We start from the raw sequence: 19398 nt of genomic DNA on the forward strand, positions 1-19398 counted from the left end.
GTCTCTGGAGCACAGTTAGCTTTAGCATGCGTACTAGCTGGGCATGGCGCGCAGCAGTGATCCCGGGCGAGAGGTGATGGTAATGGGGGTGGACAGCGCCCCCCCCCGTTCTCCTTAGCCTGCTAGTCGCACAGGTGCAGGGCTGTCGGCCACCCATCACCCCTGCCCGTAAATACGCCATCTAACAAGGGCAAACAAGAGAGGGGTTTGCAAACACTCGTGGTGTGGAGATGAGCTTGCTTTGTCCGTTCCGGTCTCCTCCCCTAAAAGGTGTCATTGTCAAAACCTCTGTTGGGTACACACTCATGCAGAATATGCAACAACTCTGCATGACTGGCACTACTAAAACACAAAATCTATTGGTTGTTAACACTATGTGCCACTATATCCAAGTGCAACAACAGAAATAGAACTACGGGCGTACATCTTTGGCAAATGTTAATATTTGGCAAAGTGACCGCACAAACAGGTTTGTTCACACACGTGCTCCCTTGTTTCTGAACGTGAACAGAGTTTCCTTGACTTGGCCAGTGCAGCAGGGTTTTTTTTTATGACCTCGTTATGGACCAAAGAACAAGCAGCAGTTTAGAAATATGATAGGGCTTCATATGTGCGTGTGTTCTATCCTGACTGCCCTCCGAGCCCAAGACAGCTCTGGAGATCGCCATGCAGCAGAAAATGTCTCTCTAAAGCCTTTTCTTTCTGTCTGTGCACATGCAAAAGAGCTCACAGGCAGGGTGGGCCTCCTGATTGGCTAAGACGACTGGACTGTGTCGAAATAGCTGCTGACTGCTGAGCCCACGACGGAAACATTTTTTCTGCGCCGCTCTGGACGTTCATGAGTGACGACGCTGCTGTTAAACTGAAGCTTCCTATTAAAAGATGTGTGCGGTTTACTAGATTATTTAGGCTCTTGAAGACTAACACCAAAAAGAGGCCGACCTGACTTTTAACATGGCTGATATTTATCACGCTTTTGTAAGTTAATAAGATGTGATCATTTTAAACTGAAGTAGGTGACGAGACAAATTACTTTTTTTTAATGCAAATTAGCTTTTACTTAAAGTGTAACTGATTAATTGGGGTGAGCAGAACAGTTAACAGAAGTGTTATTTCCAGCTTTCCGAAGTGGATTTCACTGATACGTCTTCCAGCTATAGAATGTAGAATAGCTCATATAAGATGGAGAATCTTAACTGGAGAAACCAGAGTTTCAGAAGCAGGAAGGGTATTTGGCATTACCCAGCAATACAGCATAGTGTTACCCAAAGCTTAACATTTGCTGTAAAAACACAACATTCCTTCTCACTGTAGAGAAGCTACAGAGGACTGGACAGTTTCTTTACACTAACATCCAATTTGTAAGGGTAAGGTTTCTCTTTCCTGAGAAACCACACCATTTCTCAGCTCATGCACATCTCAAGTAATTTGCTTTAAAAAAAAAAAAAAAAAAAAAGGGGTTAATATATCCTGTGGATGAATGGAGGCACATTTTCGTGTTAAACTGTACCCAGACTGTCTTTGTTAAAACATTTCTGATGGAATGTCTTCCACCTCCATTGACATCTGTGTCTCTAATAATGCTCAAACATGCAAAGCCCTGAAGCTTGGAAGTCTGAACTCTACCATTCTGTTTGGATTGAATGAGACTGCTGAAAATAAATACCGTGCTTCCTAATCTAAAAATATACTGCTGTTGTACTGTATGTAGGCCACTATTGGGCAAATGTCCAGGTGGTTCATGTATTTTTTAAATGTTAGTTAAATCCAGGACAGTGGAAGAAAAAAAACCAAAAACAAAACACACACACAGAGGAGCACAAGTTCAGAATTGAGTCAGAGCCTCAGAAGTGTAAAGCTAAACTCTCAGGACACTGAGTGATTATTTAGTGGGAGTCTGGTTGTATTCTTAAGATCTGTATTAAAGGAAAATGGATGTGATAAAGGAATAATTATCTTAAAAATGCTAATATGGCTAAAATGGAGCATATTCGCATCATTCTAGCTTCGCACTCACAGCTTTTGCTCAATATGAACTGTAGGTATTTTTGGGTAAGTACTTTAATAACAGAAGAAAAACGGCTCGTTGGAAGCCACTCTGTGTAGTAAAGGGAGTAGCCTAAAACAAATGAATGAGCATTTTTCGCAAACCGCCCTACGGATACGGATGCCAGTATACATCATAAATTACTTGACTTCATCTTCGGATGCAAACAGGTTTTGCTGCCTCGCGATACATTAAGCGCTATCGGACCAGAAGCGAAATAGTAGCCTGCGGCTCGTCACCCTTATTAAGTGGGTTAGCGGCACTGTGTGAAGAGAATGTTCTAGATTCATGAGGTATACAACCTCACGGAAGAGGAACTGGGTTGTGCTGCATCTCCAAATCACCAACCATTAAAAAAGCAATAAAAGTTTTTAAAAATACTATCTCCTTCTCTTAGGTTAAAACCACAGGAGCAAATGTATGCCATTACCACAGTAAAATGGCCTGAGCACACTAAAATCATCAGCGTTAAATGAAGGCTTCTTCTCCAGAAGTATCCTGTTAAAGTGAACTTATGTGTGAATAACCGAACACTGGCCCACACAAGCCAAAGAAATGGAAGGACTGGATTTAGGAAATCTTAAGGTACAGAAAGTATTCAGTTTTGAGGAATGTGTTTGCTATAAGAGGTACTGCATGCAGAGCAGTGAGCTGTGATATGAGCTGTCAGTTTTCTATATAGGCTGAAAAAAAATCTCAACAAAAAAAAACCTCTTTCACACTAGCCTGATCAGATATGTTCTGCTCATGTGTCTTATTAAGCCATGAGACAAGTCATATGACTGGCTGTGAGCATGCTAGACAAAAATGGTTATTACACGATAACATATAAACTATACCTGTCACGTAAAGGTCGGCAAGCAGGTATGGGAGAATTGAAGTCTACGGATTTCCCGGGTTTTTTTTCTACAGATTTTTACTGGGTCGTTATAAATAAATCAGGAAAAACTGTTGTAATAAGCGTGTAGTGCCCTGTCTATTCTAAATCGTTAGGTTAGTCAGGCGAACATTTCAGACATCTGCTTTCTGTGGGTTTGGGGATTTCTTCAAAAGAACCTCCTTTCTCTGATGTGGCAAAAGAAATGATGTAGCTAACCCTTCGTATGGTTTACCCAGTCGCACTCTCTCTCTCTCTCTCTCTCTCTCTCTCTCTCTCTCTCTCTCTCTCTCTCTCTATATATATATATATATATATATATATATATATATATATATATATACACATATATATATATATATATATATTTTCATCTGTGTTGGATCTGATGCCCTTCGCCTAAATTTTATCCATGAAAACCAGGATAAATTGTCTTGTGAATGAGCGTCAGAATGTTTTCCCTAAAGTGAACCTTTTCTGCTTAATTCGCAACCACTGTACGTTAGAATAGTTAGACTACACTATTGTTCAGGCATCAAATAATGTGGTGTTTACAAATGTACGTTGAAATAGTATGTACTTGATAACTATATGGTAATAAAGACAGTGTTTTGCTTTTTTAAAGATATTTTAAATCACATTTCTTTAAAAGTTTTAATATTTCTTAAAACGGAACTTACATCTTCCTGCTCATTAATAATTGTTTAATGTAGGTTAATTAATACAATCCTGGGAAAATGGCAGCATTATATAAAAATTGGCAAGGATACGCCTTAACCGATAGTACACGAGTATCTACTCATTAATCTTTCGCGATGGGCAATTTAGCAATTTTAACTTGCTGCTATAACAGTATTAATTAATTCAAGCGAAGTCTCGCGTTGTTAACGTTACCTTTCAGACATCTTGCATTCTCCAGTCTGAAGGCAGAACTGGTTACATGCACCAACAGAGAAACGGAGTGAACGACATCAACTATCGTCCGCGTCCTCGTCGAGATTCGCTCGCGGCTGGACATTCGCACGCGAGTGTCCTATAGGCAGCGGGAGCGAGTTCACGTGCCAGAGACTCGCGCGGACCCTCGTCTCCCCGGTGTCCAAGTGTCGTGCGTCATTCCCCGTTTCTGCGTTTTGGTTTTCCACCGAGGCAACATGGCAACACCCGCCGCCGTTAATCCGTCGGGTAAGTCGCATTTTTTGGAACTGTGCTGTCAAACACAGACCTGCTGGGGGAAATGTAGATTCATGGTGTTATAATTATAATGTTTTACGTTAACAAAAGAAACTAAGCGCGGAGCGACGGCCGACGTCCGCTTCAGCATCCCCTTCCCCCACGTAGCTTACCGCTTTTCACATAGCCGACAACCGAGTTTTTTTTAAGGCTTAAACGGTTTTGTGCTTGGCCGTTTCGGGTACATTATATCGGAAACGGACCACCGCGTTTGACAGCTTTCGTGGACAATACGGGCCGCTAACGCTCAAACCGCCTTAATTCGGGCTTCGCCTTTCACTGATGCAAATTAGACGCAGGATATATTTGCCACCAGGCAGCGGCTACGTGCTTTGATTTCTTCCCCACGAAGCTTTCCTTAATGCTTCGTCGCTTTATGGCGGATATCGTTGGCTCGTGTGTTGTTTATTTGTTCTGAAAATCCTTTAGTGTACGCGGCGGAGACCGAGATTGGGTCTCTGCGCCTGTTGATCCCATCTTTAACCTATATAGTTAGAAAATCTCGGCTGAAATAGTGGATATATTCCCCCCACTAAACCAGCGAGCTACTGAGGGAGCGATGTCACGAAACGACTTAGCTTAGCTTAGCTTCCGAGGCCTGCTCTACTCGTGTGGCGTAATATTTTTGTAAGCCACGGGCGCAAGAGCATGTCTAGACATTTTAATTTTAATAAAGGGGAACGAGTTAAGCAGGTGGAATATCTTAAATGTGCCACCGTTCATGAAATAGGCTCCTTGGTGTAACCGCTTCTTGTAACGGCTTCTTGACTCACACGTCTCCTGCAGGTTAAGTTAAAGGAATGTTTACTGGTTAGATTCAGTCGCCCCAACCACGGTTTATACACTTATTGATACAGTAGAAAATGTTTGGGTATTTACTAAAGGCGTCTTTGTGGTGTTTACGTTTAACGTAAAGTTGTCTTTTTTCCCTACTGAAATGTTCCTTGGGTTTCTTAGGATATTTAATCGAAGTTTGTATTTTTAGTGTGTCCCCGACTGTAGGACAACTGATTCAGTCCATAAGGACCTTAGTTAGCTATTGGATCTGATACAGGCGTGTGTAGGCTGCAAAAATGTGAACCGTTCAGGACGGCTTTCCTTAAAAAATGTACTGAGATATGCGCTGCTATTGAAACCGCTTAAGAAATATAAATGTATAATAGAACAAAACTATATTTAATTTAATAATATAACAATGAATATGTTGCCTGTTTCGTTGTTTTTACTGATTCAAACATGAGCACACTGCTTCTGCCTCCGTGTGCCTACGCTGTAAGCCTTGGTGGTCACGATCATGGAGGTGTCTATGGTTATATTTTAGTCCAAAAGAGTAGTTTAGGGGAGACGTCACATTCTGGGTAAAAAAAAAAAAAACTTCGGACACTATGAAATGATGATCCAAGCATCTATGACTGAAATATTTGACTTAAGTGTATTATGATTGTTCATTTGAGGCTGTCATTCTTAACCACAAAACATATGGAATAGACTCGTTCTTAAATATAGTGTACTTCTATTTAAGACTCAAGAATCAAACCAAAATCACAATAAAAGAGTAGTAATATACCCCTGCTGCTAATGACTTTACTTTAAGGTTAACAACAGCAAAGTTAACCAACCTGTTTGAGACTGAATACCAAAATAAGCAACAGAGGGTGGTACTCAAATATTAATGTGATGTCATCAATTCTTATGACTACATATATTGTTCAAGTGATTTTTGTTTATGTTTGTGTAATGTAAGTTATTGTTGAAAAAAAAACTTGTCTAGGGAACTTTTTCTTTTCATCATTCAACTACTGTCTAACTCTCCTAAAACGTTAGCACCTAGGATTTATTTACTGAAAAATAATTCTCTTGATTCACTTCATTTATTGTATTGAATATGTTTAGATCGATGTAAAATTATCATATTGCTCTGATCCTTGGAAAAATTCTAATTATTCTTATACCCTTAAGAATAAGAACTCAGAGCGCAACTGGGGAATATTTAGGCTGCATAATTCACTTTAGTATTAAAGTATCATTTTGAATAGGCTTAATGTTGGTTGTAATCCTATGGAAATTTAAGTCTTTCCTATATACTGGATATATTTGTGTCCAGATTTTCAGTCTGGACTGAAAATAATTTTTGCTTTATACCAGGGTTGGAAAAGAAGGTCACCTCTGGCCAGAGGGTAACTCATTAATTGTAGGTTGACTAGAAACCAGAGGGAGTATACCAAGCAGAACATAAAACACCCTCAGCGGTTTTATTTCCTGGATAATGATATTAATGAAAAATGCCATAGTATGACTTCATTAGACTTCATACAGAAGATGGCTAATTGCTAAAAAAAAAAAAAAGCCATGACCAGAAGTTCTTTCCATTTTATCCGTTTTACTGAAGACATTGAGAATGTGCTAAAAGTGGTAGCAGTGCACACTGGTTACTCCCTGACTTGCTTTGAAGTTTGTTCGCCCATTGGACAGTTTTTTTTCTCCCTCACCAGCTCATTGGAAATGCAGATGAGGTAAGATGAATAAAGAAGGAGAGCGTTACTAGCACCTGGTCGAGCCTTGGAGCTGCCAAGCACGATTTAGAATGCAGCAGAGCATTCTGGGAAGAGTCAGCTGTCAGGAGTGGGACTGAAGGACACTTTGTTTAAAAATTTGCGAGCTGGCGCTTGGTTAGCTTAAACAAGCTGCGGTCCTGTGCGCTCACCCCTCAGCACACAAAACCGTCTGAAACGCCAAGCGTGTCCTGCTCCGATGTATTTGTGATAAGGCCGTGTGCCAAATGGGGTCACCTTTGTTACGGAGATTACAGATGTTATTGATTAGCCGCTGTTTGCCGAGTGTCTGTGTTTGGGGAGCTTTCTTCCCAGAGTAAATTAACGGGACGACGGCGGGCAACTTGCACAACCCCGCAAAGAAAGGAGTGGCGCACGGCGGCAGCGCACAGCTCGGAACACTGCTCCGCTTGCGTCAGCCGGAGGCCTCCGTCTAGCTCGGATTGCACTCGCCGTCTGCACTCGCAGCCCGAGACTGCGGCCGTGCCCAATTTGTGTCGGCCTGTTCATGACCGCAGGGCTGCATCTGGCTGGAAGATTTTGGGTGGCGGAACTCTCTCAACATAGCTGTGTCAGTTCTCATGTAAAAATCTCCCCACTCCAGTGCAGCACAGCTGTGATACTGGCGTGTAAAGAACACAAAGTCCAGGTCAGAGTCGGCAGCAGGCCTGCAGTCAGAAACTGACCAGCGATGAATTTGAGTGAAGGGGTCCTGAAAGAGACAGCATGGATGCAGTGTTTAATTACACATATATACATGTACATACATGACAGTTTGGCCATAGACTGTGTATACAGTCTATGGTGTGGTCACTGAGTGTAGGGGCAGGGTAGGTGTTTCTAATATGTAGGTGGTGAGCATTTTTTTAAAGGATTTTTTTTAAAGGAGTAGCACACATTATCCATAACAGTAGTTAGTCATCATGGCTTTTTCAAACCTATGACACGTATCCCTCCTTCTGTCCTGTCGTCCCACCTTATACGATTAGTGAACCTTCCTACTTTCTTTTGCAGAGCTAGCTGTCATCTAGTGCTACCCCTTTGCCATGTTACTCAGAGGCAATACTGAAGTCTGTTACTGTGCTAATTACTTTGTTAATGTCACTTATGATTTATTAATGGTGAAATTCATGTTTATTTGATTTTAACTAATGTTGGAAATAATATTGGATAAGGGAACATTAGTCTAAAGTGTTACCAGGTCATCTAACTTGGGTCTGTTTCATCTGATGGTTTTGTGGAGCCTAGGACAGACAGAATAGGACAAACAGACTAGGACAGACAGACGTCTGTTGAGCATAGACCATTAGTGATTGAATTCTTTGCCTTGGATTTGTTTGTTTTGATGAGTTCTTGTCATGAAGCCAAGGCTTTGCTGGGTTTCCCCTGGCAGAGTCAGACATTTTTTAATGAGGAAGGTTAACAGAATATTATTTGTACTTTTTAATTAAAAAAGCAACCCTCCGAGCAGCTGTCAGCTCCTCCAGTCTATAGTTATTCGCAGTGCACAGGGTGCTCTGGAGACCATGTGATGCAATGTTCAGGACCATGGCAGCGGGAGCCGAACTGCATGTCACCGTGATGGAATTCTCTCGCACAGCTGTCTGACGCTCTCCCAACGGAGAGGCACTTTTCACGCTGCATTTAATGCAACGACCCTGAGAAAAAGAGGCTTATGGGGCAGTGGGGGTGGTGAGGTGGTCAGGGCTGAGACCGGCAGGGAGAGGCCTGGGGCAGGGAGAAAGGCGGCAGAGGCATGTGCGCAGAGGTGCGACCCCAAGGAGGTGGGAAAGCCAGCCGCTTCCAGTGGTCCCGAAGGCCAGACGGACCACTTTGCCCCGCAGGCTCTGGGCGACGCTCGTCAAAGCCCAGGAGCATCGCTGGGAGCTTGGGATTGAAGCCGGAAGCTCCCCACCCGCGGCCTGCCTCCGGGGCCTCCGTAGCTCCCCCAAGAGAGAAGCATCATAGATGGGGGCGAGGGCCGCACACAAGGCATCAAATGTTAATACCGATCGCAGTGTGTTTAATGCACGTTGGGCTTTTCGGATGCAGGTCTTTGAGAGCGCGTATGGGGGTGGGAGTGGGCAAGGGTTGGGGGTTTTGAGCTGGGAGTAACGTGGGCACCACCCGAGTGTGAACAGCCTTGAAGTGGTTGGAGAACTACTTTTTATTTTAGTGACAGAACCACTTATCAAAGAATTTCATTATTATTGGTTTTTTTTTTTTACTTTATGCTTATAATAGACCACATTTCGTGCATATTAAATGCATTAAACACTAAAGCAATTTAAATGATTAGCCTTTTAATCTCCCAACTTACGAATTAATTAATATTAATTAATCTTAATTAATCTTCAGGCATGTTATTCAGTAACTGCTGTGAATTATTCAGCAACTTTATTCAAAGTAATATGAAAGATGGGTAGTGACAGTGAAGAATGAGGTGAAAAGTGCTTCATTTTTGAGCTACATGGTTGCCAAAGCAGCGTGTTCTTTCATACAGAACTGAGCAGATGAGGATCTGGCAAACCCGACCGTGGTTGACCTGCAATAGACCAGTGCCCGGTTAACGCGCCACGCTGCACTACCCAGGCTCGTTCGCTTTCAGTGTTGGCAAGGAAATGTTTGGTAGGCTCACATGTGCGGGCAGGGCACACGCTCCAACATCAGCACGTGATGTTGCCATGCTTCCTGCCCCGCGTCTTGCGTTTTCTCTCTTTGGTGGACAAGTCTTCATCAAGAGAGCCGATTCAGTGCCGCCTAGCTAATAAATCACAGAGACCTTTCAAGGCATTTTTCACGCCACACCGTGCATGGCATGGTGCAGGGGTTTCATCCGGAATGTCGGCGCAGCACCTTTTTTAGGTAACTTTTTTTTTGAAGTGTCTGTTTGTCCTTGGTGTTTAACCAGTGTACGATGTTCATGTTTTAACTGTGTAGAGTTCAGACTGGTAACAGTTGCAGTTGTCCAGTCTCTGGTGCTGCCGTACCTGCGCTCTCATTTCCTCCAAACAAACAACATGGGAATAAGAATGTGTGTCAATCAATCACAGCTGTGGAACGTTTTTGTTGTTTTTGGTTCTGTGGTTGTTTGTTTGTTTGTGTGTGTGTGTGTGTGTGTGTGTGGCGGGGGGGGTGGGGGTTGGGTTGTAAGCTGCTGTAAACTACTGACTACTCGCTCACTCATTTTCAATCATTCTGCGGTTGGTTTACAGAGATGGGCACAGATCTGCCCGGTCCCGTGACCATGGCGGGCGCCGTGGTGGGCGCAGGTCAGGTCAGGATGGCGGGCACCATGCCGGGCCGAGGGGGCAAGAGGAGGTCAGCAGGGTGAGTACCTTCTCCCTCGCCACAGACCAAACCGGCGGATGAAGGCTGGGTTTGAGCCGGGCGTCGGGGATGATGATGCATTGTGCCGCAAGGCTGGCTATAATATCACATAACGTCAGTTCCGTTACAAGTGCATTACAACTCCATTATCTCTCTCTAAACAAATCATCTGGTTTCTAAGCTGCTTCTTAATCCTCAGTGGTGCAGAAGGCTTATTCTAATCTCTCGGCCCTGATCTGTATATTATGCTGATTACTTCCCCATCTAAAGTTCCGCACATAAATAAATGCAGATCCCAAGAGTGTGTGAAGGGCTAGGATCAGGCCTTACGTTTTTACATCCCTTCAAATATACCCATGATACCTGTGGCTGAGTGCTTTTGGCATTCATTAGTAAAGGCTACAATGCCCTGCCATCATCTTCAGGGTTTCCTGCTTTAGACTTTGAACAGTGTTCCTCTGTTGGATCGAAACAAACAGCCACCGGTCGTCAGGCAGCGAGCACAAGTACTGCCCAGGGCCCCCCCACCGTCCCTTTGAAGTTCTGAGCTCGCCACTCCGCTCAGAGGCTCGGAAACACAGGCTTAAAAGCACCCGCATGAGATTCAAACGAATCCTTAGCCGGGGTTCACGTGGAGAAGCGCGCAGCCAGGATGGCGGGTGCAGGACCTGGCAGCTACCCGTCTCGAGACCCCACCGAGCAGGACAGGCCCGTGACCAGCCCCGGTGCTCTTTCATCGTGCCTGACCCTGTCACCCCTCTTCAGAGGGGACGGATCTTTTTTCCAGCATCTCTTTCGGAAATGTGACTTGCAATGCATCGGATTGGAATGCTGCTGCAGTACAACACAAGCATCGCCTTGTAGTCCTCTGTGTTTCACACAGCTAATGTTGTGCATTGATTACGCTGCATCACATGCATGTGCTTCAAAGACAACCAGTCTTTACAGACGTGACCAGAAAAACGGGCTGACGTAAACAAGAGGAAATCAGCCCCTTAAAATTGACTTCTGCAGTCTTCACTGGCATCTTTTAAAAGTTGAAGAGAAGTTTCATTGGAAGAATCAGTTTAAGGTCTTTTGCTTCGTTTTCAGCGGGAGATTGAACAGCACTGTTATGTTTGGCTCTTGTTCCTTTTACTCATCCTGATTGGACAGCAGGGCAAAAAAAAAAAACCGAAAGCCGGAGACCTAATTAATGGCAGTGCTTCCATATGGTCACACTTCACCTCACTGGGACGTTTCAAATGTTGTATATTTTTCCCAATTTGTCCGTGTCAGAGTGAATTGCTTACACATTATTCTGGATTATTAAGTGATTGAGGTTGTTTTCACATGATGGGACAGAACGTTTTCTTTACGTTCTTTCATTTAACTCACATAAACACGACCACATGGAGCTCTCGTGGAGTGTGGGAGTTGACTGAGACGGCGATGACGCGCTGGACGAAACCCTGATCTCTGCTGAGACACACCGTGCCGGCCTGACAAGAATCACTGCAAACCTCCTGGCACGTTACTCCAAACCTCCGCTTCAGAACCTTCTCTTCAGAACCCCGTTTTGCTGCTTTTATGATGGTTAATAAGTGCACATATGCGTCATGCGTGTTCATGCTCAGACCCCTCGTGCACACTCGGGCTGTTTCCATGGACACCTTGTCGTGGCGCTTGCATTTGCTGTTTGCCTCGCTGTAATCTGCTCTCAGAACAAGGTGCTTGCCGCATGCAGGTGTGTGCGCGCGTGCGTGTGTGTGTGTGTGTGTGCGTGTGTGTGTGCGCGCGTGTGTGCGCGCGTGTGCACGTGTCGGTGTGTGTGCATGTGCTTATGTTGTGGGTCCATTGTGTGTATCTCAGCCACCTAAAGCCAATGTGCTCCAGCACTGATGGGACGTGTTTACCCCAGGACCCTGGTCCATGGCCCCTCACGCTCATGACACGTACACATCCTGATTGTTCATTCCGGTCTGTATGCGAAACGAAGGCACAAGCTAGACACCTGCCAAGCTTTACGTGGGTCATTAGGTCACGGAGGATAAGGTGCGTTGGGGTGTGTTTGGTCAGTGGTTTGATTTTGGTCTTTCCGGTCTGTTCTCCTGCAGGATGGACTTCGATGATGAAGACGGAGAAGGACCAAGCAAATTTTCAAGGTTAGAATTTAATAAACCAACATGTTTTTATTGAAAATATTTCAGAGTTGTATAATTTGTATATTTGTCTCAATAGAACATGTAGTTGGTTTTCTAAGTCCCCAAAACCTCACTGTAACATCACCACGTCCTGTCATTATTGTTTTGCACTGGCATTTTTCAACCATTTTGTTTGAATTTCTTTAAGTGTTTGAGTCTTCAGCATGCGCCATTTTCAGACATTCTCTCACTTTTTTGTTTGCCTCAACCTGTGGTTTTCTTTCAGTCCATGTTCTCTTTAAAGGACCTGTATCCATAATTCCCCATGCTGCCCACAGCAGACAGCCCTGGCTCTAGCGCCGGAGTGGAGACAGTGCCCTCTGCTGGCGACTCGACAAATCACATCAACATCAACTGCCATAAACTCAACATAGCTCATGCAGTCTTGATGCAGTCATGCAGCCTCTGAGAATATACAATAAGACATTTATCTGGAGAAAACCAATTCTTGAATAAAATGTTATTTTTATTTTAAAATTTGAGTTTAACAGGCTAATTTGTTGTGTTATAAGAGTAGCGCTAACATTAGGAGTAAAGGTTATTCTGCTAAAAGAAAAGGCTGAATAGTCCTGTTATATTGTTTAACTAGTTCATATTTTATTGCATGAAATAGGGATACAGTTACTTTAAATGCATGTTTTCTTATCATTGATCCATTTACAGTGTCTTCAATCCATGGTTTTTTCTCAGATTTGAATTTTCATACAGGCTAAAGTGTTAACCGTGCATCCCTTTCTCATCTGCCCTCTCCCCCCTCCCCCACCCTCTCTCTCTCTCTCTCTCTCCCTCCCTCCCTCCTTCTGTTTGTAGGTATGATGATGATCAGATTCCTGCTGATAAGGAGCGTTATGCCAGGTAGGGCAGTCTGGCGCTGGTCTCACAGGACAGCTAGAGTTCAGACTAGTGTCCATAGCAGAGCCCAGGCCAGTCCTGGGCTCATGGCTCCTCCACAGAGAGAGGAAGTAACAGACATCAAGTGATGCAAACCCATGTGATCTTACAAACGGTTTGGTAACAGGATGATTAACTGATATGCCTAGAGATGGTGTAATTCAGTCCATGAATGAATGAATGAATGAATAATTCACCCACTGAGCCACTGAACGTTTTCTCACAGTTCGACTTGATCTCACCCAGCAAGCTGCAAATCATCACCTGGCCATACGGGGCTAGACAGTGCTAGAGAGCACTGCTTCAGCACTGTCGCCTGTTTAATTTTGTCCCCACCAGCACACGATTAGATGCCACCTCCGAACTCTGCTGCCGAAGCAGACCGTAGAAAACCTGTCTGTCTTGTGTCAGGTGACGGTTGAGGGGGACGTGTTTGATTGACATATTGCCGCGAACTTGACAAGTGGCACAATCAAATGCTGAAGGATGAAAGACACGATTGACGACTTTAATTAAAACATCTCTGCTTTTATCGTATCGCTCCAGTTTGCAGCTTCACTTCGCCTGCGTTTGCACCACTCTGATTGTCAAGATTTTATTCGTGGATTTTTTGTTTGTTTTGTTCTTCTGCTGCTTGTTTGATTTCTTTCTCCCACGTCCTCTGGGTCCACCCAGTACGACGGCACCGCCGCTGTCCCTAGTGGGCGCTTTAATGATCGCCCAGTGTCGTGCTGGACTGAAATCACACTTTAAAGAAAGCCTTCCATTACAGCCCCAGACGCGCAAGATTTAGAGCAGCTCTCCCTCCTCTCTGCAGGAGCGTCCAATTAATTATGTCAATTTGAAGGATTTCGAAAGACTATTGTAGAGGAATGCAGAAGATTTTCTCAGATGAAAAAGTCTTCCAGCCTTTTGGGCTGTAATTCTTAACGTACTTGTCCTGTATAGACTACATAGCTACTGAGAGGTGAGACTAGGAGACAAAGTAGCTTAATTGTGACCGATGGTTTGTGCGTAATGAGTTTTGTCTCTGTATCCTCAGAGCAGTGTAGAGGGCTGATCAGGTCCATAAATCCACAGTTTCTTTTTGTGAGTGTTACTTTCCAAGACAAATACTCAACTCGAGTGTGTGAGTCCAGCAGTAGGTAGGTCTCCACGCCACGTCGAATGTGGTAACCCTGGTAACCTGCTGTAGCCCCGCTCCTGAAGCCCCGCCCCCCCGGTATTCTGTCCCTCTGCCCCTGCCCTTTTTGCAGGGAAAACCACAGTGAGATCGAGCGGCGCAGACGCAACAAGATGACACAGTACATCACGGAGCTGTCAGACATGGTGCCCACGTGCAGCGCGCTGGCCCGCAAGCCCGACAAGCTGACCATCCTGCGCATGGCCGTGTCGCACATGAAGTCCATGCGGGGCACGGGGAACACATCCACAGATGGCGCCTACAAGCCGTCCTTCCTCACCGAGCAGGTGGGCGGGACTCCGGGGCAGGGGAAGGGGCGGGTGACATTACGTGGGCGGGGCCAAGCAAGAGGACAAACAGGCCGCCTCTCCAGAAAGCCGCGGAACACGAACCGGCTCTCCAGTTGTGGAACCCCTTCTGAAAATTTCCAGACTCCTGAATCCTGTTGATAGGCTGTTGGCATCTGAGAGCAGCAGGAAAACTCTACAGGAACTGGCCCTTGGGGAACGAGCCCCACTTGGTTCTGTGACAGAGTGAAATGTAAACAAAACCAATCAGTGTGGTCAGTTGCTAGGAGTCATATCTCCGATTAAATGTCAAATAAACACCACTATACATCTGTGTTTCTTAGAAGGTTCATCTTTGAATTCATTTATTCAAACAAGATCTTAAAGTTGAGGCTACGGTCCGGTTTAACAGCCTGTATATGTGGGTGGGATTGTGCCTAGTAAGACACAGGACAGGGCCCTTTATGGTTACACAGTATCTTTAATAAGAGCTTTAATGTTCCGTTAGCATGCTGAGCTGAATTTGACCACAGCCGTAACAGCTCTCCTCTCTCCTTCGGCAGGAACTCAAGCACCTCATCCTGGAGGCAGCCGACGGATTCCTGTTCGTGGTGGCGGCCGAGACAGGCCGTGTGATCTACGTGTCGGACTCAGTCACGCCCGTGCTAAACCACCCGCAGTCGGAGTGGTTCGGCAGCACCCTCTACGAGCAGGTACACCCCGACGATGTGGACAAGCTCCGCGAGCAGCTCAGCACTTCCGAGAATTCCATGACCGGTGAGTCCTGGAACTGAACCACCCCGGATGTGAAATAAATTTAAATGGAGGACAGTGTTTTAGCGTGCGCTGCAATGCTCAGTCTCTCGCCATCTCTGCTCCTCACTTTCCTCCTTCAAATCTCAACTTAAAACACACTTATTTTCCATCACTTTTCATAACCTCTCTTCTTATCTGTATTTTTAATCATTGTGTTGTTTGTGTCAATTGTTTTTTTTCTCCTCCATCTTTGTCATTGTAAAGCGAGCTTGTGTCTGTGAAAGGTGCTATATAAACTTATTATTTATTATTATAATGCTGTTTCCTCTCCTGCAACTCGCTCTTCAATGGCTAACGTTACAGCAGTCTCTCCCTCACCCTCGTTCTTCAATGGCTAACGTTACAGCAGTCTCTCCCTCACCCTCGTTCTTCAATGGCTAACGTTACAGCAGTCTCTCCCTCACCCTCGTTCTTCAATGGCTAACGTTACAGCAGTCTCTCCTTCACCCTTGCTATTCATTGGCTAACGTTACAGCAGTCTCTCCCTCACCCTCGCTCTTCATTGTCTAAAGTTACAGCAGTCTCTCCCTCATCCTCGCTCTTCATTGGCTAACGTTACAGCAGTCTCTGCTTCACCCTCGCTCTTCATTGGCTAACGTTACAGCTGTCTCTCCCTCACCCTCGCTCTTCATTGGCTAACGTTACAGCTGTCTCTCCCTCACCCTCGCTCTTCATTGGCTAACGTTACAGCAGTCTCTCCTTCACCTTCGCTCTTCATTGGCTAACGTTACAGCTGTCTGTAAATGTTCTAATCCTACTGATAGTTCTCCATTCTCATTTTTATGTTTCTCTCTTTTTTACATTTCTCTAATTTTTCTCCTTTTGATTCTTGAAAAATATATATTTCAGTATTCACATGGATTGAAGGAGTAAGGATTCATCCTCAGATGCATGTTAAATCATTTACATGAATGTTATCCACTACACAGAGTGTGCTCACCTTGACAGCTCAGCTCTTGAAGTTAGCTTAGTGAATAACTTATTTAAAGAGTTGAGTCTCCGTGATTGACAGCATTGTGTTAAGACTTGCTGTCCAGAGTTCACGCGAATGCATCAGTTTTGGACAAATTGGCACAAAGGCATGCGTGACACTAACATTTCACGAGCAACAACAACCTGTCTTCCCGCGCAACGCTCGCGTTTCGATGCAGCGGGCGCGGAGAAGAGGGGCCATTCACGTACGGGGTCCCCTGCCAAGGTGTTCCTGACACACGGAGACAGGGCGTGCAGGGTATGAACGCGCCGAGCACAGCTCCACCTGAAATAAACCTTAACCACCTTAAATCATAAAAAAAGAAAAGGGACATCAATATGTGGAGAGACTTTGAGTGAGTGTGGAGGTAATCGGGTCAGTCTGTGGAGTCTGCATGTGGAAACAAACCTGCATTTCAAATATTTATATTACCTGCATTTCTCATTACATGTTTATTTACTTGTTTATTGTCCCTAGTTTATTTCTGTGATTATTTTTTATTGCCTGGGCATAGGAACGCTGACTGTAGTGCCTGATGGCATAAACCCTACTGAACGCATCAGGTGATGCTCAGGCTCAGCAGACAGGGCTTCCTTCAGGAGATGTGAGGCACATGTTTCTTCGCTAGGGGGCACTATAAACACGCCAGACTCTGCTTCCTCCTGTTGCATTGTCCTCATGTCGCCAGACACCCAGCAAGATTCCCGCTCTTCCACTACGGCACGTCGTCCATTCTATGGGAACAATTCGTCCTGCTAACGAGGTCGCGCTAATGCGGCTAATGAGCAAAATGAAAGGCAGCATGGCCCATTTGCATATGAGGCCATGCTTATCACATCTGCTAGTTTTTGCTCCTCACTAGCACCGTTCATATTTGTGATGGAAAAGAGAGTTAAAGATAGTTACCCTTAAACATTTTACCCTGGGGGAAGGGTGGTCCGGGGGGGCTATTTTTGGGAAGATAATTCTTGAGATATTTCTTTTGTTTTCCGAGATGGCACAGTAGCTGGCTAATATCATCTGAAGCTGAAATTAAAGCTGGCAGAGAGTAGGGAATTCAGGGACTTCCAAACTAAAGGCGGTCTGCTACTTTTGCCCTGTTTCATGTCCTCGCTGACGAGACCACAACAACCACTCACATTCTAACGATCTTGAATGCTTTCGCCAAATGAAACACCTTGCCCTGTCCCAGTTATTACATTCCACGGTGATTATTTTCGGCGTCCCAGCTGTTGCTGTAGCTCATTCTGTAGGGTTATATTACCATAGGACACGGAATAGCACCCTGCAACGCATTGTGGGTAATCGGGAAATCAGTGAGTGGCGGTCATAATTCAATCTATTATGATTCTGGAGAGCAATTTTATTTAAATCCCCTTGCTTCTGGTTGCTTGAGTGATTTGATAAGACTCACATAAAACCAGCCATCATCATCGCATGCAGATAGCGATGCATTTCACGAAAGCCTTAGCTGAAGTGTTGTAGATTGGCATTGATAGACACTGAAGGATTTCCTCGCAGGTCTGGAGGGACATGAGTTCTCCTCACCTCTCTCCTTCCTTTATTTTCAACTCTGTTCTTGCAGTGGGTCCAGATAAAATATTGAAGTGTTCTTGATGAGGTTTTGATAATCTCATATTTTTTTATGATAAAACGAACCAGCCAAAGCTAATGTGTCCTGGGCGGGGGAACGTTACGTATCGTCCTCGCATGCATAATTGATCGCGAGTGATTTCGGGCCTCCTGCTGACTGGCGTTAGGTTCTCCCCGGGGCGAAGACTGATAGCGGAGCCCGCGCCGTCATCCATCAGTAGGCTGGGCCGCACCACCTGATGATGTACCGCATGCTGTAATCCTGCCTCCATCACCCCCAGCCTCTGGGCGGCGAGAGAAGCCTGGGCTCTCTGCCACTCCTCCCAGCGTTAGGCCAGTAGAGATGGACCATTTACACAGACGGACACTGCTTTGTTATCTTAAAGCCGGCACTTTGTATGACCCATGGAATACTCACTTCTTGGTAGTGATTCGATTTAGCTCCGATGTAAGTTCTGTGTAATCAGTATCATTAATTGGCGGGGGGTTTTAAAATCATATATCAGTCTACTGTGGCGTGGTCTTTGCAAACTCTTGCTTAATTTCGCTTGCCTTCTGTTACTGACCATACTGTTCTGTTCTTGATGTTACAGAAGGACTAGACAGAAGGAAGGAAACAGATCTCCCTGTGTAGCGTCCTCTCTAAAATTCTTATCCTTTCTACCCGGGAGTCAGTCAGGCGTTGCTTTTTCCAGGGATTATTGTGCTAATCAGGGTGAAGCCATCGTGTCGTGTTGCTTTGCTTAGCTCTGGAAGGGCTCGGATATGTGCCGATCCTTTCATCAGTTCCACTCATGGTGAAGAGAGGCTGCCGCCCAGATATTTAGCTTGGCTGTGTTGTAGGCCCTGGGATATCCGCCGTTAGCTGTTTCATCTGCTTGTTGAACCATAACGCTCACCTCGGCCTCGGCATGGACGGGCCTGCAGGGAGCAAAGGTGCCTGCCTGTTTGCACGCCCGTAAGCCAGGAGGAAACGTCGCCCGCACGCCGCGAAAGTCTGCACGGCATACAAAGGAGAGCCCGCGCTGCGGAGCGGACGCCCGGGCGCCGCCTCGCCTGGTCTGATCGCGGAGTCGATCACAGAGGAGCTGAGCCTACCAGCAGGCTCAAAGAGCTCCCACATACCAACCCCCCAACTCCTGCCCTCCACCCCCTGTGTAGGTTTCTTAGTGCACATTTTTGTCCTTTTCTCTTCCTCTCCCCTCCTGCCAAGCTCCTCTCTGCAGGACAGCAGGGGCGACTCCATCCAAAGCAAACGCCACCTGCAGCGCCTCAGTGGTAGCTGTGCCCGCGAAAACACCACGCTACCGCCTCCGAATCCTCCAAACGCGTCAGCTGCTTCCTCATCACCCCCAGCCCAAACAAAGTGGTGGTCCCGGCACGATTGCGCAGGTTTACCGTAACTGCCCTCCTAACGTCTGCTGTTTTCTTTCCTC

At 45.4% G+C, this 19398-nt stretch overlaps 1 protein-coding gene across 13 annotated transcripts in view; it reads left to right on the forward strand.

Moving 5' to 3' along the window:
- The first annotated feature begins 3638 nt into the window (after window positions 1-3638).
- The window catches only part of arnt2 (aryl-hydrocarbon receptor nuclear translocator 2), a 50546-nt gene continuing 34786 nt past the window's right edge, over window positions 3639-19398 (forward strand). Inside the window, exons 1-6 of one of the 13 annotated variants that reach the window (XR_014122555.1) lie at window positions 3639-4106; window positions 9922-10036; window positions 12133-12180; window positions 13030-13074; window positions 14367-14580; window positions 15144-15357. Coding sequence is in view for 10 of the 13 variants with exons in the window: in XM_035525007.2 (XP_035380900.1) it covers window positions 4076-4106; window positions 9922-10036; window positions 12133-12180; window positions 13030-13074; window positions 14367-14580; window positions 15144-15357 (667 nt within the window). In the remaining 3 variants the exon portion in view is untranslated. The remainder of the gene's footprint in view (window positions 4107-9921; window positions 10037-12132; window positions 12181-13029; window positions 13075-14366; window positions 14581-15143; window positions 15358-19398) is intronic. The other 12 variants (XR_014122556.1, XR_014122557.1, XM_035525007.2 and 9 more) reach the window with 12 other exon arrangements.

Source organism: Electrophorus electricus, chromosome 3 (genome assembly GCF_041902795.1).
Source record: "Electrophorus electricus isolate QZ-2024a chromosome 3, ASM4190279v1, whole genome shotgun sequence".
Lineage (NCBI taxonomy): Eukaryota > Metazoa > Chordata > Actinopteri > Gymnotiformes > Gymnotidae > Electrophorus > Electrophorus electricus.